The sequence below is a fragment of the Pan paniscus genome, chromosome X (genome assembly GCF_029289425.2).
Source record: "Pan paniscus chromosome X, NHGRI_mPanPan1-v2.0_pri, whole genome shotgun sequence".
Lineage (NCBI taxonomy): Eukaryota > Metazoa > Chordata > Mammalia > Primates > Hominidae > Pan > Pan paniscus.
Genome location: NC_073272.2, coordinates 39448440 through 39473425, shown reverse-complemented (window position 1 = coordinate 39473425; position 24986 = coordinate 39448440). Strand labels below are relative to the sequence as shown.

At 38.5% G+C, this 24986-nt stretch overlaps 1 protein-coding gene across 3 annotated transcripts in view; it reads right to left on the bottom strand.

Annotated features, from left to right (window-relative positions):
* Nucleotides 1-7551: 7551 nt before the first annotated feature.
* Nucleotides 7552-24986, bottom strand: part of LOC100982531 (cytochrome b-245 heavy chain) — a 41327-nt gene continuing 23892 nt past the window's right edge. For 2 of the 3 annotated variants that reach the window (XM_063601720.1, XM_003815393.3), the window contains exons 8-13: nt 23160-23252; nt 20382-20635; nt 19336-19498; nt 18016-18162; nt 14839-14963; nt 11078-13739 (exon numbers count right to left, since the gene is read on the bottom strand). In XM_063601720.1, the coding sequence (XP_063457790.1) occupies nt 13613-13739; nt 14839-14963; nt 18016-18162; nt 19336-19498; nt 20382-20635; nt 23160-23252 (909 nt within the window). In that variant the 3' untranslated portion in view covers nt 11078-13612. Of the gene's footprint in view, nt 8235-11077; nt 13740-14838; nt 14964-18015; nt 18163-19335; nt 19499-20381; nt 20636-23159; nt 23253-24986 lie in introns of those variants that run through there. The other variant, XM_014343408.4, reaches the window with a different exon arrangement.

Genomic DNA, 24986 nt, shown 5'->3' with positions numbered 1-24986 from the left:
CAGAGTGATGGGAAATAAGTTCAAATAGGTGACAAGGAATCTGATCTTGTAGGACCATATCTGTGAGATGATGCAGCTCTGACAGTTTTGAGCAGAGGATTGACATGGTCACTGTGGCTATAGTAAGAAGTGTGGGAGAAGGGATCATATTCTGGAAATGGCTCGAAGGGAAAGTTGACAGGATTTAATAATGAATTGTATGTGGTAAGTGTGAGAAAGAAGAGTCAGGGGTAGGCTAAATATTTGGCCTAAGCAAATGGAGTTTCTATTTACCAGGACAAGAAAGACTTGGGGACAGGCAGTGAGGTAAAAAAGAAAACTAGAATAGTGTGTGTGTGGTCCTGAAAGCCAGGTGAAGAAAGTTTTGCAAGGAGGAGAGAGTGATCATCTGTGTCCTACACTAATGAGGTGGATGGCATCCCTTCTGGCTGTAGCTATTGCTACAGGTGTTACTTGCCTCACAGACTCACTGACATTGCTGTGCTTTTCTGCCATGTCAGATACTTGCTGGATTGGGAAATGGTCCTCAAGTGTTAGAGACAATTCCACATGACTTCAAAACACGATGGTCCTCTATAGTCTGTTCTCAGTTCCCAGTTTCCTGGAGCTCAACTAGTTAACAGACACCTGAACTCTCATCCTGCATTAGGGGACAAAGGGACACACTACTCAGTGCTGCATTCAAAAAGCTCCTCTCCACCACACTCTGTTCAGCTTCCGGAGCAAAGTCTGTGAGAGGACCCCAGCTTTTTCCTTTTATAGTGGTTCTTTTCCACCTAGAATGCTGCCTGGGGTTGAGCGTCTACCTCAGCTCTCCCATACAAATCCTAGGGCGTCAAGCAATACTGCCTGTTTGATGGCCATTAAACCTTCATGTCCAATCTACGCAGATAATCCCAGGCACTCCAGGACTCACAGTGGCCCTAGACATACAAGCTGTACTGCACTAAATTAAAGAATCGTGCCATAAGCATTTTGCTGAGTAAATGGAATTACTAAAATAGAGACGTTATTCTCACCCAATTTTTAGCTGTTTGTTTAACATCATAACATAATTTTGCTTTTATATACTGTCACTAATTAAAATTTTAGGTTTGAAATTATCATTCTCTTCCAAGATCAGTTTTTGAGATAAACCCCTACCCCTTCTTCCCATCCCAGTCAATTTTATTATCTCCATTCATTTACCATGACTCTTCATAAATATCTTACGAAGGTATAGGGTAAGCTTAGTGGGAAACACGTTGTCCAGATTCAAGTCCTAACTGATTTGTTTCTTAGATGCATGACATTGGGAAAATTGCTTAATATCTCCATGACTCAGTTTTCTCTCCTAGAAAGCACAGATAATAATTGTTGTGAAGATTAAACAAGATGAAGTATGTAAAGTTCCAGGCACATTGTAGAAGCAAGAAGATGGAGTCCATCTTAGCTTGGGTCCATAAGAAAGAAAAATGTTGGCCCCAGTCAACATGCAATGATCACATAATGTAGCAATAAATAAGCTCTAGTTGCTTTAAGCCATTGAGATTTTGGGGGTTGTTACTTCAGCAGAACCAGGTGCTGACTAAGTAAAACAGAAATTGATACAGTGGGTAGGGCATACTATAACAAAATCTAAAATGAGTGACTTTGACAGAGTGGTAGGTTGGTGGGTGTTAAGGAAACATATTGAAGACTGAAAAGATGAAGATCCCTGTTAAGCAGAGGCAAAGCATTTGTTATAAATGTTGCCTATAGTCACTTGGGAAGAAAATCATATGCCTATTGAATGTCTAGATTTGGAGGGAAAGATGGAAAACATAATGCTGGTAGTCTGTTGTTTGCTGTTAACTGAGAATTGACTGGCTTGACAGTAGAAGTGATGGAAACGTCTCAGTATCAACTAAAGTTTATGGACTTTGCACATAATGCTGTGACAGGTTGGAAGAGCTTTGAGATTGTCCCCTTGACAGTAGGTATGCTATCAAGAAATGAAGAAGTAAAGCAAAAGGAGTAAACTCAAGCCAAATCATGAAATCTCTTTTAAGCCACATTAAGGAGTTAAGTCTCTTTCTTGAAGCAGCAGGAAGCCTTCGAGGGTTTTTGAAACAGGGATGACATGAGTGGCCTGGAAATGAATTTCTTATCAAAATTTAGAAGAAGCTAACATCTTGTAAACAATATATGTGCACAAATCAGATCATGCATAATCTGAATTAAAATATTCAGAAACAACAAAGCATACTAAATATAAATTAAAAATAAAAATTCCTTTTCACATAATGCAAATTCCTCTTATTTCCGCAGATTATCATATTAATACTTTGATGTGTGTCTTTCCAGACCTTTGATATGCACCCAAACACATGCGTGTGCATGTATGCCCCCATTCCCCCATGCATGCACACACACATAAACATAGAGTGTTGTTTTGTAACATGAATAGAGTCACACATATAGATCTAACTATATGACTATTTAACATGTGTTCCAGTGTGTGGATGCACTATAACTTCTTTTTTTTAAATTTTACTTTAAATTCTGGGATACACGTGCAGAAAGTGCAGGTTTGTTACGTAGGTATACATGTGCTATGGTGGTTTGCTGCACCTATCAACCTGTCATCTAGGTATTAAGCCCCGCATGCATTAGGCATTTGTCTTAATGCTCTTCCTCCCCTTGACAGGCCCCAGTGTGTGATGCTCCCTTCCCTGTGCCCATGTGTTCTCATTGTTCAACTCCTACTTACGAGTGAGAACATGTGGTGTTTGGTTTTCTGTTCCTGTGTTAGTTTGCTGAGAATGATGGCTTCCAGGTTCATCCATGTCCCTGCAAAGGACATGAACTCATTCTTTTTTATGGCTGCAGAGTATTCCATGGTGCATATGTGCCACATTTTCTTTATCCAGTCTGTCATTGATGGGCATTTGGGTTGGTTCTAAGTCTTTGCTATTGTAAACGGTGCTGCAGTAAACATACATTGCACTAGAAATTCTTACTGATGAACAATTAGAATGTTTCCAATGTTACATTAAATAACTGCACACATCTAGAGTAGTTGTAAAGCTGTCTCCAAACTGAGGTGTGCACGATGTATGACTCTATTTTTCTCTAACAAAGTGTAATTCTCTTTTAAGCACCTTCTATCATGTAGCAGGAAAACTAATCCCAGTCTTTTTAGGATTATGGACTTACTGTCACCCATGGAATTTGAGTCATGGTTCCAGAATCTTATATAAGTCAACAGGGTTGGGTGGGGCCCTTGGACATAGTGTCATCTGTCCATTTTTCCTATCAGATCCAGTGTCTTTCAGCTACTTCTGTGACACATCTGGGCATGTGAAATTATTTCTATGAAACTTCCTGTTGTCATATCTACATAAACAGATGACATATCCTTTTTCTCCCTCAGGTGTGGTCAATATTCCACCCATTCCATTGTGCTTTTATATTGTCATGGTTGATAACTTTACATTCTATTTTGTAATAGTCTAAGTCTTCTGTAATTTGTCTGTTAATTAATTTTAAAATTAGAAAATCAATACACATTTACATTATTATGAAAGACATCTTTTCAACATTGACCTGAGTGGTGTGCTAGGAGTATTTTTCTTTCTCTACGAATCTAATATCATGGCTATACCACTCAAAGGGAATATTCCTAGAGTGATGTTTGAATAGATTCTTTTTTAAAACTCCCACCAAATGCTTTCACCATATGCTCAAGCTGTTCCTGTAGATCTTGTCGGAGCATTGTCCCCTGCTTCTGTCTGAAATAGTTGTTCTCAGAGCCAACTGTCCAGCCATAATCATAGAACATTCTTTGCTCTCCTGGGGTAAAGCCATTGCTTTTTAGGTCTTATTTCTTCATTCATTTTAGATTACTTCCTCGGTTTTCAAAAATACAACCTCAATGACTTCTCAAGAATGATGCAATTTTAGGTAAGGTTAATTTTAGTGTACCTTCTTTCCCTCTATGGTCAGAGCCCCATCTGTGTGGGGTTGCCCCTCTTCTTCCCGATTTGGATGTAATGTCCCAATGCAAGGTGTAAGGTCTAGTTCCTGACCTGTCACTGAGGCTGGATGATGTAACCTAGAAGTGTATATGGGTGGGGGGTAAGAGTGTGTATTGTATCATGGAGTTAATCTTGACCAATGAAAAACAGATAGGAAGGGTGCACCCTTGTACTGAGCACACACACATGCTGAGTATGGTTCTTTGGGGCTCATTGTGAATTGGTGGCTGTGCGGTGATGCTTCACATCTTCCCATGCCTCACTTACTGGGTTTCTCATGCTCACCACCTTAGGCTTATACCTCCCAAGCAAAATATAAGTATTTTAATCCCTGCCTGGAACTTTGCTTTTTAGCAGAGCGCCTAGGCTAAGCTAGCCAAGTATAGTATTCTAGGTTGAGGCTGGGCACGGTGGCTTACACCTGTAATCTCAGCACTCCGGGAGGCCGAGGTGGGCAGATCATGAGGTCAGGAGTTTGAGACCAGCCTGACCAACATGGTGAAACCCGTCTCTACTAAAAACACAAAAATTAGCTGGGCATGATGGCGGGCACCTGTAATCCCAGCTACTCGGGAGGCTGAGGCAGGAGAATCGTTTGAACCTGGGAAGTGGAGGTTGCAGTGAGCCGAGATTGCACATTGCACTCCAGCCTGGGCAAAAGGGCGAGACTCCATCTAAAAAAAAAAAGACATCTAGGTTGAATATCATTTCCAGCAGAACTTTGAATTTCTATGAAACTTCCCATGGACATATGTACATAAACAGATGGCATATCCTTTTTCTCTCTCAGATGTGGTCCCTGGTCCATGGGGCTTGGTCCATAGACTTCTAGTTTCCAGTGTTGCTGAAACAAGTTTGATTCTTGCTACTTTATGGGTTAGCTGTGTCTTGATTTGTTTTGTTTTGCTTTAATATTTCCTTTCTGGAAGCTGTTGCAAATTTACTTGAACCTCGATGTTCTGAAATTTTGTAATAATATGTCTAGACATAAGAAATTATTTTCAATGTGATGGCTACTCTGTGGACTCTATCCGTATGATGACTTGTATTATTTAGCTCAGATAAAGTATCTTATAATTTCTGACACTTTTCTCTCACGTGCTATTTCTATACTCTCTTTCTGAAACTTCCGTCAGTTGGATGACAGACTTGACTCTTCATTTCCATGTTTCACTCTTCCCCTTCTTTGTATCTGGTATTTCCATGCCTCTAATTTCTCTGGAATTCTTCAGGGAGATAGGCATCTTCCTGAGCCTTGTCCCTTCCTCAAATACTTCTAAGTTTGATTTCTTTCAAATTAATTCATAATTTACCACTTCTCTATCAATTATCCAGCTTCTAGGAACATGGTAAAAATTTTTATTTCTTGATAGTCCTCTTCTATTCTCTTTACACAGGTTATATCATTATTATTTTTATTTTATTTTTTATTTTTTGAGACCGAGTCTCACTCCGTCACCCAGGCTGGAGTGCAGTGGCACGATCTCGGCTCACTGCAACCTCCGCCTCCCGGGTTCAAGAGATTATTCCTGCCTAAGCCTCCTGAGTAGCTGGGATTACATTTGCCCACCACCATGCCCACCTAATTTTTGTATTTTTAGTAGAGATGGTGTTTCACCATGTTGGCCAGGCTGGTCTTGAACTCCTGGCCTCAGGTGATACACCTGTCTCAGTCTCCCAAAGTGCTGGGATTGCAGGTGTGAGCCACTGCACCTGGCAACCATAATAATAATAACATGCTAATTAAAAGACATGCTAATTATTATTATTATTATTATTTGAGACGGAGTCTCACTCTGTCACCCAGGCTGGAGTGCAGTGGTGCGATACTGGCTCACTGCAACCTCCACCTCCCAGGTTCAAGCGATTCTCCTGCCCCAGCCTCCTGAGTAGCTGGGATTACAGGCGTGAGCCACATGCCCGGGAATTTTTGTATTTTGGGTAGAGACGGAGTTTCACCATGTTGGTCAGGCTGGTCTTCAACTCCTGACCTCGTGATCCCCCCACCTCGGCCTCCCAAAGTGTTGGGATTACAGGCGTGAGCCACTGCACCTGGCCCCATTATTATTTTTAAAATGCCATTTAAGAGTCTTCAGAGAGAGAGAGAGAAAGAAAATTGCTTAGGATCAATTCTTCATCCTGAACCAGAATTGTCTGAATTTTTATGATGTAGTTGAATCTGTGTTTTCCATTTAGCTTGTGGGTTTCAAGACTGCTTAACAGGGCTGTGTTTTTCCTGTATGTTAGACATGCTTTGGATTCATTCAGCCAGTTTAATATTTACCGAGTGATGGGTTTACGGTTTGTTGCCATCTTAAAGCAATAAACACCACCTGCAGCCGACCTTCATCTAGCAGATCAAGACTTCCTCATTTCTGGAAATAACTGAGTTTTTAAATACCATTCAGAAAGCAGAATGTAAAACAGTTGCTTCTTAGTATAATCTGTATTTTTCATTTTCAGCTGAAGGTTTAGAAAATTATTTTTAGAAGAATACAACTTTAAGTTTTATTTTCTTAAAAAAGTTTTAATGCCTCAAATAAGATGTATTTTGATTTTCTTTCCCTCCCTTTTTAAAAGCAACCTAGTTCTTTACTTTTATCTTTAAATAAATTGTAAACAAATTTCTACCTTTTTTAGGCACAGTCTTCACAAATTCTTTCCTCCTTTCCTCTAAAACGTGGAGGTTCCTGCACTAGAAATGGAGACATATTAATAATACTTCAGCCATCCGAGAACACCATGAAATGAGTCATTCTCAATGGCTACACTTTTCTGATACCCTTTAGACTTAGGCAAAAATCCTATTTTGCATAAACATTTAGGCCGGCTTAACTTGAATTAACCCTTTTGTGAATAGACTGTTAACAATATCATTGCCAGATTGTAAACTCTAATTAATAGTCTCACTCCTTTAGGTTCTAGCCAGTACAATGACCAGAGAAAAATCTCAGTATACACAGCATTTGTTGAATAAACATGTGAAGTGAATGAATGAATAAATGCAGTACAATGATGCTCTTAGGTTCTATTGAGGCATATGGAGCTCCTTTTCTCTTACACTAACTGGCCCCAAGCTGCTATGCTTTTAAGTGTTTGAGTCTGCTTTGCAGTGTTTCTTTCTTTGCCCTTCCTTAGGTTCTCTGATGTCACTTGTTATCATTGTGTATGTACCTATCTCTAGAAGTCTTTCTCTCTTAACTTGCTACTTCTCATCAACTATGACTTTGGGACCAACATGACTAAGCTGGTTATGGCAAGTACACAACAACTCTGAGTGAATTTCTGACTGACTTCGCCACTGTTTAATGTACCATTTGTGGATTTGAGCTCCTTTTTGGTTGCTCAGACATTGTCCTCACCCACTTACCCACAGTTCATACTTCTATTTCAGATAGTGAGATAGCCAGGTAGCTTATTTCTACATGAATGGAATGACGTGCTAGTTATTGGAGCAGAATTGAAATAAACTACCTGTACTTTCCAGATGGCAACACCTTTTATCTGAGCCCAGGGACTTTCACACTTCCAATATGACTCCACGTAATTCATGACAATTCAGAGGATATAGTATTTTACTCATAGCAAAGCTAATATATTATTCATGGCAATCCCCAAAAAAGGGCTATGTGGTATTAGCACAGATACAATCACCTACAGCTCTCACCCTGAACCCCCCTCTCTCTTTCAACAATTTTTGATGCCATTTGCATCAGCGGTTTTGTTATATAACAAACTACTCTGAAGTTAGTGGCTTAAAACAACAATCATTTAACATTTCTCATGCATCTACAGGACATCTGGGTGGTTCTGAGGATGTGAACTGAACTTACACATGTATCTACAGTCATCTGTGGATGCCCTGGGCAGTTTTGTTAGTCTTGGGCTCTCTCTCACATATCTGGGGTCTTAGGGCTGGGACTAAGTAGGCTGACTCTGCTCTGCCCCATAGGTTGCACCCTTGAGCGGGCTAGCCTGAGCATTCTGTATGGAAAAGGTAGAGAAGCAAAAGAGAGAAGAGAAGCACACTAGGTTTCCTGAGACCTAGACTCTGGAACTCACACGTCACTTTTGCCACATTCTATTGGTCAGTTCATGTTACGAGAATAGCCCAGATTCAAGGGATGAGCAAAAGGAGTCCTCATGATGGAAGGAATTACAAAGTCACACTGCAGAGGATGTGGATCCAGGGAGAAGTCGGAAATCTGAGCCAATTTGCAATCAATTCAAGCATTACTGTTTAAAAAAAAAACAATAAAAAACACACTATTCATTATAATATTCCTTATCCTGTTTTTTCTATTAATATGGTTACCATTCATTTGTTTTACATTTTCCCCCAATTCCCATCCTCTCACCATTTGATAAACAATATCTTAAAGAGGAAACGAATTTCTCAAAATGCATTTTTATATTTACCAAAAGAAAAGGAAAGGAAAGTTTTGTGATTATTTTCTATAAAGGAAGGGCAAAAACTCATGTTCTTAAAGGCTGTTTTGCATCTGACTTTCTTTGTGAGTTGGGCATGGTCAAGCTTGCTGTTGCCTTCGATCTCAGTAAAGCCATAGGCATGTTTGTCCCAGCAGAATAAGCACTGGGTAACGAATGCAGCAGGAAGTTGATAACGCAGATGTGAGTGTGATATTTTAGCCGCGAGTTATGCAGAGCCCCCACCTGGAAAACAGGATAATCAGATAGCTGTGCTGATCTCCAATAGCTTGGTCTGGAATAACTCCCATGTTAATAGTGTGCCCTGATGGTTTTCAGCCAATGCAAGCACATTTGCTATTCCCAAGAGATGTTTAGGTAGCATAATTTTTTTTTTCTTATCAATCGACATAAAGATTTCTAAGAATTGCCCTAGAATCTCTTGGAAATAACAAAGGCGTTTTCATTCCTTATGCCCTGACTTGCCCTCATCTGATCAGAAAAAGTGATGTTTAGTGTTTTCTATGAGCATAAGTAGGTTAGTGATTTTATTATCACTGAAAAGAGGAAGTGATATTTAGCAATCAAGGGATCTAACATAATGCTAAACTTGGTGATTTCTTTATAATCGAATGTAATTTTAAGATTTATGAAGATCTTTTGGACTTTATTTCTTATATAAATCAAGTTTGCTGTCTTTGGAGCAGTCCTCTATGAAGTAGGAAGAAAATACTTTGGGCTATTTTCAAAAGTCAGATAGGCACAGTCTTCATGTCATTAGTTCTTCAGAGTAAAATCTAGAAAATAAGCTCACAGTGGCCTCTGCTCATGTACAACCTTTCCTAGTATTTTTTAAATCCAAGAAGAAGTGTATTTCAGGATTTAGTTTCTTCTTATAATTTATAGCATCCCACTTCCTTGAAAATTATGAATCTATTAGCAATAAGTATTAACTGGAATATCCAATTACTTAGACTACCTCATTCCCCAACCACTACAACAAGATAATAAAGGCTACAAGTTTAAACGAATCTCAGGCCACTTGGTTGATCATTTTTCCAGGTTTTAAAAATCTCTAGTGGTCAGATTTCCTAGTCTCTGTCAACACTTTGTTTTTTGCCCAACTGCATTTACGGTTGAGAAATTTAGCTCCTTCCTCATGCAATCTTATTACACACACACACACACACACACACACACACAACTATAGACAACAGCTGGCCATTCTCTGAAAGACAGAAACTGTTTATAAATAAAATAAATATAAATGAAAAAGTAGACTTAATAAATATTATTGAGTCACCATACAGCCTTCTTTTCTCCAAGCAAAATAATTCCATTTTTTGATAGGTTCTATTTTATCATAATTTAAAAGTAAAAATGAGCATGAATCAGATTAACCAGTGCTTCTAAACTAAGATACCAAGCTACTTAAATGGTACAAACTAGAGATTTATGTTACCACTGTTACCCAGCTATTCTTGGTACATAATTTGTACCTAGCATAATTGCTTTGAAAATATCCTTAGTTTTTGGCCGGGTGCGGTGACTCACGCCTGTAATCGCAGCACTTTGGGAGGCTGAGGCCGGTGGATCACCTGAGGTTGGGAGTTTGAGACCAGCCTGACCAACATGGAGAAACCCCGTCTCTACTAAAAATACAAAATTAGCCAGGCGCGGTAGCGCATGCCTGTAATCCCAACTACTCAGGAGGCTGAGGCAGGAGAATCACTTGAACCCGGGTGGCAGAGGTTGCGGTGAGCTGAGGTCGTGCCATTGCACTCCAGCCTGGGCAACAAGAGCAAAACTCCGTCTCAAACAAAGAGGAGAGAGAGAGAGAGAGAAAGAAAATATCCTTAATTTTTTATACCTAGTGTAATATGCTAGTGTAGTATAAAGGACATGGAGTTCGTCCCCAGAAAGATGTGGATTGAATGTTGACATAGTCACCCAATAGTTATGTGAACTTTTCCTTCTCATTCATCTTCGTTCAGACTGTTTTCTTATCAACAAAATTGGGATAAAACGGCTACCTTGTAGTGTTGCTGAGGGATTAAATAAAGTGTATGTAAAATGTTTGGCATAGTAGGAGGTGTTTACCAAATGTTGGCTATTTCTATTATTGCCATTTATTTTAGGTAATGTCCTTTCCCTCCATGGCAGCACCTGTTGACTCCCACAGGAACATGTCATGCCCACACCCCTATGCATTTCCTAAATAGTGGAGATCGTAACCGGTTGACTCATTTAGAACAAGGGCTATCACAGAAGCATGAGCATATATGCCCACAATTGCTCACAATTGCCCACAATTGTCCATATTGCCCACAATTGATGATACTCAATTGTGAAGTTAGAACATGAAAGTTCAGTAGACGTGGAACAAAGATGTCACACTGGGGCTTCTTCGTTTCTGAAATTCTGTCTATGACATTAAGTTGCCCTCCCTGTCCCTTATATTAGTGTTGTGAGGATCAACAGTATTCAGCACAGAACTTAGTCTTCAGCTTTCACTTCCCAATCCATAAACCATGAAGTGTTTGGCATATCATATACAGAAACACAGAGTGTCTCAACCCCACAGGGGTAGAGAAAATTGTTACTAGCTGAATTTACCCTTTAATACAAAGATCAGTAACACAGACACAAAGAAAGCTCATTCATTTTAATAGTTAAGCGCAGTTTTAAGAATTCCCCTAGGAATTATCTCCCAGGTCCCCCCCTAGAATTATTCACATACAAAGCCTGCAAGTATTCAAATTTCACAAACACAATTGCAAAAGCAGAAGAACTAAGAAAAGCCTTCATAGTCTTAAGATTAAAAACAATGCTTCATCATTCTTACAGTACCTGTTAATAAATGCTAAATACTAAGTGCTAAAAAAAAAAAAAGCTAGGCTGGCAGCTGGCTGCTGGTGGCTGGCAGCTGGTGGCTTGAGAGAAGAATAAAAAAGGAAGCTTTTATAATGACAAGCACTCTTATATTCATTTTTTATCTCATAACTGGATAACACAGGGCAGATCTCTCTACTTTCATAACTTAGTTGGTTTTGAAGACAGAAAACCTTGGAGAAACATTCTCGGAGCAACAAATGAAGCTGGTTTTAATTATGCACATAGGTTAGAAAGGGCCAATATTCTCAGACTCCTTATAACTGAGGTACCCTCTCCAGTTCATACTTTGGTGTAAAGAATTGAAACAATAAACGGAGCCTGACGCATAGTAATAACACAATAAATACCTGTTGAATAGATGAATTGATACCTGAGGTGCAGTGTGAACAGGCTGGACCTAAGTGTCTCTAAGCAGAAACCATCCTGGTACATTTCAGAAAGGCTATATTCGCACAGCAGGCCTTACTTGTCAGACCTACCCTCAGTGCCCTGAGGATTCTGGGAGACCAAAGGAATAGTAGTATGACAAAGAACAACTGAGTTCTTATTTAGTTCATCCTAGTCCCCTGAATAATCCCCCTCAGCATCAAAATTTGTGACCAGATTTTAAAAGATTCAATACCATAGATAATCAAAACAACATCAATATGTGTATACCTCCTTCAATTATATTCTATACATATAAAACTTTAAGAAATCTGGGGCAGGGAATGACCAATATGAAAGCCCCTTCCCCTCTCTCTCCCTTTTGCCTTTTTTATTTTCTCTCACTCTCCCATTCTCTTTTCTCCTTATTTCCTTTTCCTCCTAAACCAGTCTTCTGCCCTTCCCCCAGCTCTTTCTCTTTCTTCCTCATTACCAAATTTGAAGAGTTCTAAACATTTGTGGCTCCAAGGGGTGGGGCAAATAAAACTGGTTTTAGTTCCCAGAAATGGGAGCAGTTCTAAGAAAAAAAAGAAAACCCTGCTCTTGGCCACACTAACAGTGATTTAGAGACTCTCTGTTGAACATATATTCAGAACATACTATTGAGTGTGAATTTGATCTCTGTATAGAGATTTTTGTTTCTGGGTTGTTAATTTTAGGATGATGATGATGATATAATACAAATAAACCATTAGTCACATAGATGCGATCCATTTTGTGTGTGTATTTACGGAAAATAAGGGGTGGGTGTTATTTAAAACAAATGACCATATCAGATACATATTTGTCACAATTCCTAAGTTCAATATTCATAAGGGCTAGCTGGAGAAGACCACTTTGGGCAGGAAATTAGTCTGCATTTATTTTATAGCACAAGGAGCAGGACTAGATGAGCCAGAGTCATGGCAGGAGGTTAATTCTCCACCTCCAACCCTCTTTTTTCATGCTTCAAATAAGAATGTGCAGAACCCTTCAGGCCGTCCTATTGGTTAGTATCCTTAGCCTGTTCTTGACCCTAGGGAGAATCAGATTCCTTTGGTCTATAACAGTAATAGAAGTTATTTCTTTAGATAAATTTTGTTTAAGGCTTTAAATTAATTCTATCTTGGCATTGTGTGGTTCTAACTTCATTCATTCATTTAACAAAACTTACTTGAGTATCCGCTCTCTGCCAAGCACAGTGGTAAATGATGAGTATTACATTAACTCCAATCAATCCAATATTCTTTTGTAGAAAGAACATCTGGCCCAGTTACCCTGCTGTATTAGTAAACTGGAGTATGCTCAGATGTCAATACTGTCACTACTAAGTGTTGAGACACTCTCAACACATATTATGTCCTAATGATCTGGAAAATTTCCTTCAGTATGATAATAATGATGGCAAAAATGACACAAAGTAGAAATATATAGCTACTCCTTGGTTTCCTTCTTCTTTTGGGGAATATAAAAACTGATTTTGAGGATTCTGAGGCAGCTCAGTATTGTGGAAAGATTATCAAACCTGGAGTAAGATGGGCTAGATCTGGTCACAGTTTCATAATCTTAGGGAAGTTACTGAACCTTTTGATCCTTTCCCTTTTGATTCTAAAATTGAGTCCAAGAATCTTTTCCGTAACTTCCACTGACGTTACTGAGAGGAAAAAAATGAAATAATGTTTGTAAAAGTGCTCTCAAAACCATAGAGCTCCACATAAATGTAACTTATCACTATCAAACAATCTTTGACATTCCTTTAAGGGAAAACAATTACATTATAGTTTCTTTTTGTCCATTTTTAAGCAGGGGGTATTTATATTATCAATTAGCATTATTTGAGCATTTGGCAGCACAACCCACATTTATTTCCTCATGGAAGAGACAAGTTAGAAGTTTTCCTTGTTGAAAATGAAATGCACTCCCCGAGGGCCAGACTCAGAGTTGGAGATGCTTTGTTTACTCAGGGTTTCAGCCAAGGCTTCAGGTCCACAGAGGAAAACTCCTATTCTGGTACTTTTGGGAAAGAAAAAAAAAGACAATTTCAAGCTTTGGGATGAGATGTCTACAAAGCAGGTAGGTGAATTTCCCATTAATTTGAGGCCCCAGGGCAGAGTCCCCTCTGCTCCTTTTTCTTTTCCACAAATAGCAAAGGGATCATATTGCTCAGAGGGAGTGTGGTTCAGCCTGTTTGTGTGAGCATCTGGATAGTTCAAAAGGTAGTTGACTTCCCTGGCAAAAGTAAAATCCAACCAAGGTTTTTGGAAACTTCTATCACAGAGAAAATGGTGGTGAATTCATGAGTCCGTGGGCTACTTTCCTTCAGGGCTCTGTGCCCCCTGGCATCTTGAAATTAGGAACAAGCCAACTATGCCAACCACTCGGTGTGGCTTCATTTCTCTAAATTTTAGAGTCTAAATCCCTGTTCAAAGTGTGGTTTCTGATCAGTAGCCTTGGCGTCAGCTTTTTAAAAAATGCAGATTACCTGGCCCTACCCCAAATCTTCTAAATCGGTATCTGCATTTTAAAGAGATCCCCAGGCACTTTGTATGCTCCTTACAGTGCAAAAAGCAATAGTCTAAAGGGTACACGTATGGTGATCTCTTGAGTTTCTTAGGTGTTCTAGCAAGATAAGGGATCCCCCTCAAGGTTTTATAATGACTAAAGTTTTAGTGAGAGCAGAAAGCACCTTGAGACATCTGTCAACTTAAGATTTTAGACCCAGAAGCTTTTAGAACTGAAAGTGGGGACAGTGTCTCCTTAACAATATGTATAAATTATATTGAATCTTTAAAAGAAGTAGATACACTAATGAAATTTAGGTGACTAAAGAAAAGAACTAAGCTGTGGCCCTACTTGGGACAGGCAGGTTGAGAAAGTCTGAGATGGGGACCTGGAAATATTTGTTTTTAATAAATCTCCAGGTAATTTGGTATAATTTAAATATCCTTCTTAAAGTTGAAGATATCTGGAATCTTCTGTTGGGCATGAATTCAACCTTTATATAGTAATATACATATTTGAGTTTCTAAAATATATAAGTTTAGATTTGTATAGGGGCTGCTGCTTTAGGCAGATGCAAGCCTCAAAAACATCTTGGTGACAGACTCCTTACTTAGGGTGTTGACTTGCAATTGTCTTGAATTCATTATCCCAGTTGGGCCGTCCATACAAAGTCTTTTGTTTCAGGCCTGTGATCACATCTTTCTCCTCATCATGGTGCACAGCAAAGTGATTGGCCTACAGGAAAGGACATGAATTCAGAAAAAAAAGAGACATGCTGTAAAAGCACATACAATGTATTTACATCCTTCACAAACTATTCTAACCAAGGCAGCCTGCTGGATGCTGAAAGGTAAACAAAGATAAACAAACTGGATCTCTCTCAAGCAATTTACAGTCTAGAAAGGGAGACTTCGAAGTATAATTATAAATAATCCCATATGTCGAACAGGGTATGATGTGTGTCATGAAGGAGGCACAAGCGTCCTAATGAGAACAAAGAAGGAAGGTGAAGTGGAAGAATAGGGGAAGGGTTAGGGCCGCATTATTTGAGTCAGGCATTGATGGATGAGTAGTGTCTCACTGTTTTTCTCCCTGCTCTATGTTTGACTTTTTCTCTTCACCCTAATATACTTCCACTCCTTTGGGAGAATTACTAAGAGATGTAACAATTTTAGACTAAAATGTAGCAATACTTTGGTAGCATAAGACATCAAATCAAGCCTAAAGCTAGTGCGTGTGTATGTGTGTGTGTGCACGCACGTATGTGTATATAGTCACATGCTGTTTTTCTGCTATCATTCTAGGAGGCTTCAGTTTGAGCAACAGGTATTTTTCATAAAAGTGGTTAATTAAATTTATTTTTAAAAAGCAAATCAGATTTGAAATTCACTAGATGGATGATGGGCATAGAGGAGGTTAAGAAAGGTGGGCACTCCAATTTAATAATTCTATAAAGATCAGTTTTGCAAAGCAAAATAATTACTTTTTCAATACAAATAAATATCTGATTTAAAAAAAAACCTGTGCCTGGCTTTTAAAATAACAGAACAGTAAAGCAATTTATATACTATAGATTTTTTTCCTGAGTTTTATTTTTATCAAAGCATTTTTGTTTTGTTTTTAAATTGCAGAAGTGGCATTTTGAAACCACTTTTTATGGAGCAACAATTCTTATCGTTATGTTTCCCTAATCTATATTTGCTACAAGATTCCTTTAAGACTTGGAGAATCTGTGATAAACAATATGTTGAAACCCAAATGGGAATTCAGTCTTCACAGTGACAGGGTGCACATGGAAGATTCCCAGGGTTGTGGAGTCAATGTCTATGTATACCCAGTTGCTACAGTTTGAATGTATCCTCTCCAAAATTCAGATGTTGCCTATGTGATAGCATTAAGAAGTGGAGCCTTAAAAAGGTGATTAAGACATGAAGGATCATCCCTTATGAATGAGTTAAGGGCTTTGGAAAAGAGTCATCACACAGTATTTGACGAGCCTTCCCTTTTTCTTTCCACCATGTGAAAACACAGTATTTCTCCCACCCAGAAGATGTAGCCTTTGCTAGACAACCAAACCTGTTGGTGTCTTGATCTTGGACTTGCCAGCCTCCAGAACTTTGAGAAAATAAATTTCTGTTCTTTACAAACTACCCAGTCTCGGGTGTTTTGTTATAGCAGCACAAATGGACTCAGACACCAGCTGAGACACTGGACAGAAATATGCAGAGACTCTTGCCTTAGCTCCTCACTCATGGTGATAGCTTATGCTGCTTCCAGGCCAAGTCATTAATGTTTGCTTATTTACAAAGATGTTACCACTCCAGGAATCATTAACTTGTTTCAGGGTTTGTCAATTTCAGCACTATTGATATTTGGGACTGTATAATTCTTTGTTGTGGGGGGCTGTCTTTTTAATTGTAGGATATTTACATTGCCAACTGTCTCTGGTGTGTGTCTTGGGGGGGAGCAGAGCAAAATTGTCCCAGTTGAGAACTATTGGCTACTTTATTATAGTGCTCTCCAAACATTTTTGAAAGAGCACTCTCATTGTACACACACATACATGCATATATATCACCTTCATTAGATATATAGTAATTTATTTATAAATGATAATCATGAACTACTGCAAGATGCTGAGAGGACAGGCTGTGGCACATTCTGTCTCTGTCACTTACTTGTTGGGTACTCTTAGGAAAATGACCTAACCTGGTCTGAGTTTTTTCATCTGTAAAGTGTGGATGATAATAGGAGCTACTTCATAGGGTTGGTGAGATGATAAAATTAGACAATCTATGTGAATAGATAAATAAGAATAATACCTGGCAATATATGTGCATAATAATTATAAATGTAGTGAGTATATTATAAAACATACAAAAGCATATAAATTAAATGATTTTATAAATACATATATACATAGTACATATAAATATATATATGATACATATATACATATTAAAAAATATATATACAGAATCCTTTTTATGCTTATGTATGTTATATAAACAGATGCTCCTCAGCTTACAATGGTGTTATATCCTGATAAAACCATCACTAAATTGAAAATACCATAAGTCTAAAATGGGTTTAATACATCTAACTTAATAAACATCATAGTTAGTTTAGTCTAGACTACCTTAAATGTGCTCAGAACACTTATATTAGCCTACAATTGCACAAAATCATCTAACATGAACCCTATTTACAATAAAAGGTTTAAGACCACATGTAATTTATTGAATACAGTACTGAAGTATGGCTTGTACTGAAGTATGGCTTCTACTGAATGCATATTGCTTTCACTTCATTGTAAAGTTGAAAAATCATAAGTTGAACCATTATTAAGTTGGGGAGTGTCTGTTTTACACACACACACACACACACACACAGAGAGAGAGAGAGAGAGAAAGAGAGAGACAGAGAGAGAGACAGAGAGAAAGAGAGAGACAGAGAGAGAGACAGAGAGAAAGAGAAAGCTAAATTTTCCCCAAAATAACCCTGTGCATCATCTCAATCACCTGGTTTCAGAGTGCCTGGTGGGAGAACTGCTCTAATAATGTCAAAGTGATGGCTTTTATTCCCTCACAGGCTCCTTGGCTTTGATTCTAATCTGAGCAGTGTAAATATAATGTGGCGATACTAAATGAGAGTGAATGGACTGGATCACCAAATCCACTAAACATACTTAGAAAAAATAGTACACAAGACACACCAATAACCAAGGGGAAGTTCGTAAGCCCTGTACACTATGGGAAGGACCTGAGCCTTGGAGTCTTGTCCTTACCTGAGACTCATCCCAGCCAGTGAGGTAGATGTTGTAGCTGAGGAAGCCGGCATTGTTCCTTTCCTGCATCTGGCTCTCCAGCAGTTGCAGCAGATCTGCAAACCACTCGAAGGCATGTGTGTCCCGGCACAGCCAGTAGAAGTAGATCTGAAAATGGGGTGGATCATGAAGCAGATTATATTTGGCAGGCCCTATCAGCATTACCATGTGGAATTCCACTTTCTGTCACCTAAACTTTTTCTTGATGCTCAGAATGCCTAGAAACATAGATTTTCAGAAGGCTCTGGACATTTCACAGGGTAGTTTACATGAACCTGCTCTGGCCTTCACTCTAGCAGGGCAGTAAATAAGTAACTTGACCTCAGAAATACACAGCTTAAGAAAAAACTATTAGCCCACCAAGTTTCCCTCTGAGTCTGCTCTTACTCTCCCAGAATCTCTGGCTTCCTTCGAACCTCTTCTCAGAAAGCCTGATGGAATCTAGACTAGCAGGGATTGCCACAGAAATTCTTCCCTGGCTGCTACTGCCAGACATTCATGAGTTCCGAGGGGAAAAATAAGGTTCTATGCACATCTCCTCCACATGGAAAAGAGGTACAGGGAGAATGAAAAGTCAAGGTAGGCTTAATGTCCCTATTAGAGTTTATCTTTACAGTTATTAGAATGACCTGAGGTTTATTTAGGATACCCTTTATTACACAATAAAACCAAATTTATAGGTAACCAAAAAATCTCCTGTGAATTGATCCTGAGGAGATATTCATAAGTAGAGTTTCAGGTCTCCTCTCCTCCCTTTGCAAAAAAAGTATTGGGTGAGTGGAGGGGGTGGGGCGCGGCTGGAAATTGAATCAATCTCAGTATCTAACACAAGATGAAAGAAAAATTATTCAATATCCTCTCAATAGAACATGAAGAGATCATTTAAAGTCATCATTATAAAGCCTGTGAAGATGTTGAAAAACACTTTCTATAATGTTTTTTTAAAAGCAGGACATGAAATTATACATACTTAATATTTACAACCTTCTAAAAATATGTAAACATGAAAAATATTAGAAGAGAATATACAAAAATTACTGCTATTAAGTTGGGGCTGTGAATACTTTCCCAACTTTCTTTCTTCTGAATTTCCAGCAACACTATACAAATACAATATATTCCCTTCACTAATAGGCCTACTTATCTAGAAGCACATTAGATTTAACAAATATTCTTTTGAAGAAAAGCCTTTCTCTCTGGAACCACCGGAAGCACTCTCAGGCCTCACATGGCAGAGTATGGTTACTGCTCTAAGGCCCTCCGATAAATGAAAGGACTTACCTTTTTGAGCTTCAGATTGGTGGCGTTATTGCAATATTTGTACCAGACTGACTTGAGAATGGATGCGAAGGGTGTGACCCCAATCCCTGCTCCCACTAACATCACCACCTCATAGCTGAACACATCTTCACTGGCAGTGCCAAAGGGCCCATCAACCGCTATCCTGAAGGGAAATGGGGAAGAGATAGTTACAGAGATGTCTTGCTCTTCAGAGTGAGATGGGGCACCCATAATTATTGGGGATGTGCAACATGTTAATTCAAATTGGAATAATGTATCTATTGGGTGCTTCCTTCTGTGAAATAGCTTTCAATTAACCAAACTTAGTGCCAATGTTGGGTTTGGAAGTAAAAAGAGAAATATTTGGCTAACCAAAAACATTCGGTAACTCAGAACAAGTTTTTTTTTTTCTTTTTTTTTTAATCTCCCCACCCCTCTTCACACACAACAACGCCCCCTCCACACACACCCTATGTCTTGCCAGGACATCCCACTCTTGAAATTCTTGCATACGGTGCACCCTGAAGTGAGGATTTGCTGCATCATTACATCTTGTAGATTTAATGTCTCCACTTTTCATTTATCTATTCATTGAGTTATTCAACAAACTCTCAAACCTTTCTTTAGCATCTACTAAGTGCCTTATAGCATGTTAGGCATGCAGGGAAAAGGAGGCAAAGGGGCTAATATATGGCATTTAACCTCAAATAAATTATGCCAATGAAAATTTAAGAATATTTTTGATACACTACAATTATATTTGTTAGGAAAGTTAATATAACTTGGCCTTGACCCTTACATATTTAAAGGAATTTGGGAGTATTTTTTTCTAATATTTGATTCAAAGGTTTCATATTTCACATAAGATTTATGAAAATATGCATAAACACACTACACATATGAAACGGTGACCACAGAAATAGCTACCTATATTCTTAGAACCTGTGTGTTTTGTTGGAGACTTAGTAAAACATGGAGGAAGAGGAGCTATTTAGTGCCATTTTTCCTGAACTCATATACGTTGGTAATATGTACTTTTTACTCACTTAGGTAGTTTCCACGCATCTTGAAACTCCTGCTTATCACAGCCACAAGCATTGAACAGCCCCTCTGTCCAGTCGCCAACGATGCGGATATGGATACTAAAGAAGTCTTCCTCAGGGGCGGATGTCAGTGTAAAAGGGTGCCACTCCAGCTTGGACACCTTTGGGCACTTGACAAAAATGTATTGTCCCACTTCCATTTTGAACCCCTTCTTCTTCATCTGTAGCTCGATGGTTTTGAAAGGGTGAGTGACCACCTATAGAATAAAACATACGTCTGGAAATGACATTTTTCCTAAATACTTGCCTTTTTAGTGTCCATATGGATAAAAAAACTGAGCTAAATTGGCCCACTTAGATCTCTGCTTTAGGGACAACACAGGAGTTCCTCCAGCAGATGTGTCTGTCACAGGGAATTGCCCTCAGTTGTAGCCCATTACTAATGATGGGCTGATTAAGGGATACTAAGGCCTAGTCCCTTTTCCTTAACTTAGGTTAACTCCAAGGGGCCATCTCAATTTCCACACTCCCTGTAGTATCAGCTGAGGCCACAGTTACAACTAGAAAGAGGATCAGCTTTTCTCTCTCCCCATTCCTGCCTTTCTTACTTCCTTTCCAGGTTTATCTCTTATAGAATTCCTTAGAAACCTTCTGCATGCAGTTCTCAGTCTTTACCAGGGAATCCAACATAAGAAATCAGCCTATTGTGATTTTTTTTTCCTCTCAGAAGTCAAAAAAGTGCTAAAAAATTTACAAAAACTGATGTTTCCTGCTCAGCCTTCCTATCCCCCAAGAGGATGGGAGAGGGCCTTAGTATTAGATTGGTGCAAAAGTTATTGCGGTTTTGCCATATTTTTAATGGCAAAAACCGCAATAACTTTTGCACCAACCTAATAGCTGGCCAGAAGAAGGAGATCCCATTGACTGGTTATGTAGCAACATTCCCCAAAACAAGACTAACTAAGTTGGTCTATCTTTGTCCTGAATCACACCTTGAATCTGCCTGATTCCATGCGTTATTTCTACATTTCTCCCTACCTGGGGAGTACACCATCTTTTCTACCCACCCATTGCCATCCTCATCTGTCTACGTACACACGTTTATAACAGCTTTATTCATAATAGCAAAAAACAGGAAACAATCCAAATGTCCATCAACTATTGACTGGATAATTTTTTTAAAAAATGGAACACAGTGAAGAGCAATACAGAAAGTAATATACTGTTTCTTTGATGATTCCTAAGACTTCTAGAAGAACCTTATATGTATAATTAAAGACAAACCAAGGGACATCAAAGGAAAGAAAAATCAATAGAAATAAAATAGCAGCTTCCTGATGTTAACTGATATTGCTGGGCTTTTCTCGAACACGGAGTTGTGGAAGAGTGAAAAATTCTTTTTTAAAAAAATGTCAAACGTTTCCAGAACTTGTGATTTAAATGCATCTTACATGATAAAAACTATAACCAACTTCCCTTCTGTTCTGAAATAAGGAGTTGTAAAGCTTCATTTTGAAAACAGAAAATTAAAATTATGTTGAAAATTGTTTACCATGTTGCAATTTTGTGTTGTGGAAAAAATTTTTACCATATTACAATTTTGCTATCATAGGCACAAATGAGATGTAACTAAATAAGTGGACAGCATTCTCATTGGAATACTTTTGGATAACATCTTGTTTCTCATATTTATTTATATGAGAAGAAAACAAATATCTATTTTCTTCAAAGGAAAACAAGTTTTCCTTAAAAGTATGTTTAAGAAAAATACTTGTCTGACTCAGTCATCTCTAGTCTAGTAAGGGAAATTTTGCAGCAACTGTTTTTGCTGATCTGTGGGATTGTTCTTATAATGCAATATAAATATCACAAAAGGAGAACTGTTGTGGTTTCCTATATTTCAAGACTTCCAAAGCCAGCTGAACTAACTTTACTATGACCCACCATAGACAGCAAATGAGGAAAGATAGGGTGGAGGACAGGAAGAATTTGTGTGTTTTGCAAAAATAACCCACAGTAGGGTTTTGGCAAATACTTTTTGAACTGAGTTGAATTGAATTAAATTTTATTTGATAAAGACAGACTTTCCTAGTGTTTCCTGAAATTATAACAAGGAGTTCCATTTACATTTATTTAGTTGGATATTTATTTATTTTGTGATGAGAAACAGATTAGAGTTCAGGAAAAGCCACTCTAGACTTGGAATTAGGAGAGCAAATTTGAGAGGCAGCTTATTTACTAACTTGTTGAAATTTTGGGCACTTCAACTTTCCTATTAGATTATTACATACACAGCACAGAAAAGATGGTAAAGACAACCTGAAAAACTAGCTCAGCCTCAATGAGACCTACCCTTAGATCTCTGGTTCTTTTGGCATCTGAAAATTTTAAGACTCAATTTATTCCCCTTTGAACTCACCTCTTTTTCTTTTCTGCTCTTAACTAACCAAATAATGCCTCTGTCACCTTCCCCTCCACAAACACACACACAGACACACAGACACACCCAGACACACAGACAGACACACACACACACACACACAATGGGTGGGGGAGATTGATGCCCAGAAAGAACTTGGCTTCATTTTAACATCAAAAATGGTAACTTGTAGTTTCCCCAGTTAAAGGCTCAAACATTTGATTATTGAGCTAAGTAAATTGAAATAAATTGTAGGTCTTCTCTCTGCTGTAACATCTGATCAATGATATAGAGGAGTTGGGAAGACTTGTCCATGATATAGTTAGACACTGACCACTAGTAATTACTAAACCAATCAGTACCTTGGTGATGACCACCTTCTGTTGAGATCGCCAAAACCGCACCAACCTCTCACAGAGATACAGAAACATGGGACCCACTATCCATTTCCAAGTCTGTAATCAGAGCAAAAATGAAAATGAGATACATTAAGTGGTAATAGATAACAAAATATTCAGAGGGAGAAAAATTTTAGAAGCCAAGTTAATCTTTGTAGGCTTGCTTAAATATTTGACATTAGATAAATAAATTTCTTCTACAATGGAATATATGAAAATATGTGAAACTAAGATAATTTTGAGCCAGTAAAAGTAAACATTCTCCTTAGTCACACTGGGGAACTGTACTGACAAGATAAAACTTTCCCAAGAGGAACTGCTCACAAGAATGGGATTTCCTCTCAGTGTTGCAACTACAGTTGCAGTAACCCTATAACAAAGCAAGGTTGGTTTCAGAATTAACATTTCTTTAAAGGATAACATTTCAGCAACACAATATTTTTAATGCAACACTGTGATTGCTTTCTCTTAGTTATGTAGTCACAGTGACAAATTTGCAAGATGACAAATTTTATGCAAGAGTTTGGCTGTTTCTCCAATATTCTGAGAAATTCTGGGAGTATGCAATGCCCTTGCTGAATGGAGACAAACCTAGAGCTTTTCAGACTTCTTTAGGTATCTCTTGGGTCAGAACATGCAGAACATGCAGTGTTTCTGAACACTGGAATTACTCTGTAGCATTATTGGCCGTATAAAAACATTGAGGTCAAACAGATCCATCCTGAAACTCAGACAATTGGATTTCTAGTTTAATACCTAAACTAGCAAAGAATTTTAGACAGCAATATTATCTAAAAAATGACTTTCCAGAATGTATTCTAAGGGGGAAAAAATAAGAGAGTGCTTCCGATAGTCTCACATATAATCTTTCTACTAGATTACTTTTATAGGAAACTTACTGTTGGAAATTGAGAGCACCTGAATCTCTCCATCTTCAGCCAAACTTGAAGAATATTTGCCCCAAATATAAACAATGTTCTGTTGTTGGCCTTTGTTTTAATGGGATAGATATTTAAAACAGTCTCAAATCATCTATCTGTTTCCTGAGTGCTACCATGGAGCCCCACTGAATGGAGCCAGATTTGGATATTGCTGCTAGTATACCTAGAAATTCTTTGAGGTAGGTTTCTGCTAAGGTACTAGTACTCTGACTCCAGCTGTCATCGAGGAAATGTGCCTTCCCCTGCCCACAAGAGGATTGGCAATACAGTTCCCCTTTTATCCTTTCTATTGATGTCTGCATGTAGTGGAGCCAATTCACTGATATGTCTGGTTGCTTTCATTAATGGGAAAAGATGCTTAAAGATCCTACGTCTTCAGATAGGATGCTGTGTCTAGAGTAAGAGTGCTCCTATGCTAAGACAGTAGGAAAAAAGAAAGGAGAAAATGGAATGGAAAATTTGCCTTTATGTTATACTGTGCCTAAGGAAAAAAAAATAATCCTCTTCAGAAGCCCTGCACAAATGTTGATTTTTGCCTAGTTTTATACCAGTGGCTAGCACAATAACCAACAAAGTATACCGTCTGCCAATGGGGGAAATGATATGAAGATTACAAGGCCCACATCTTTATGGAGCAGTGTTATGAGAATACACAAAATGGAACCCTTCAGAGCTCCCAATAGAAGGAAGAAAGTATTTCACCATGTATTTCCTTGGTCACCCTTGCCACACTTCTGCCCACCACATGATGCCATTGGATGTTGGTATGAACCTCGCCGTCCAGCCTCCTTTATGCCTCATAAACAGAAAACTCCTAATGCCTAAAGGTAGCCTTATGTACCACCTCATC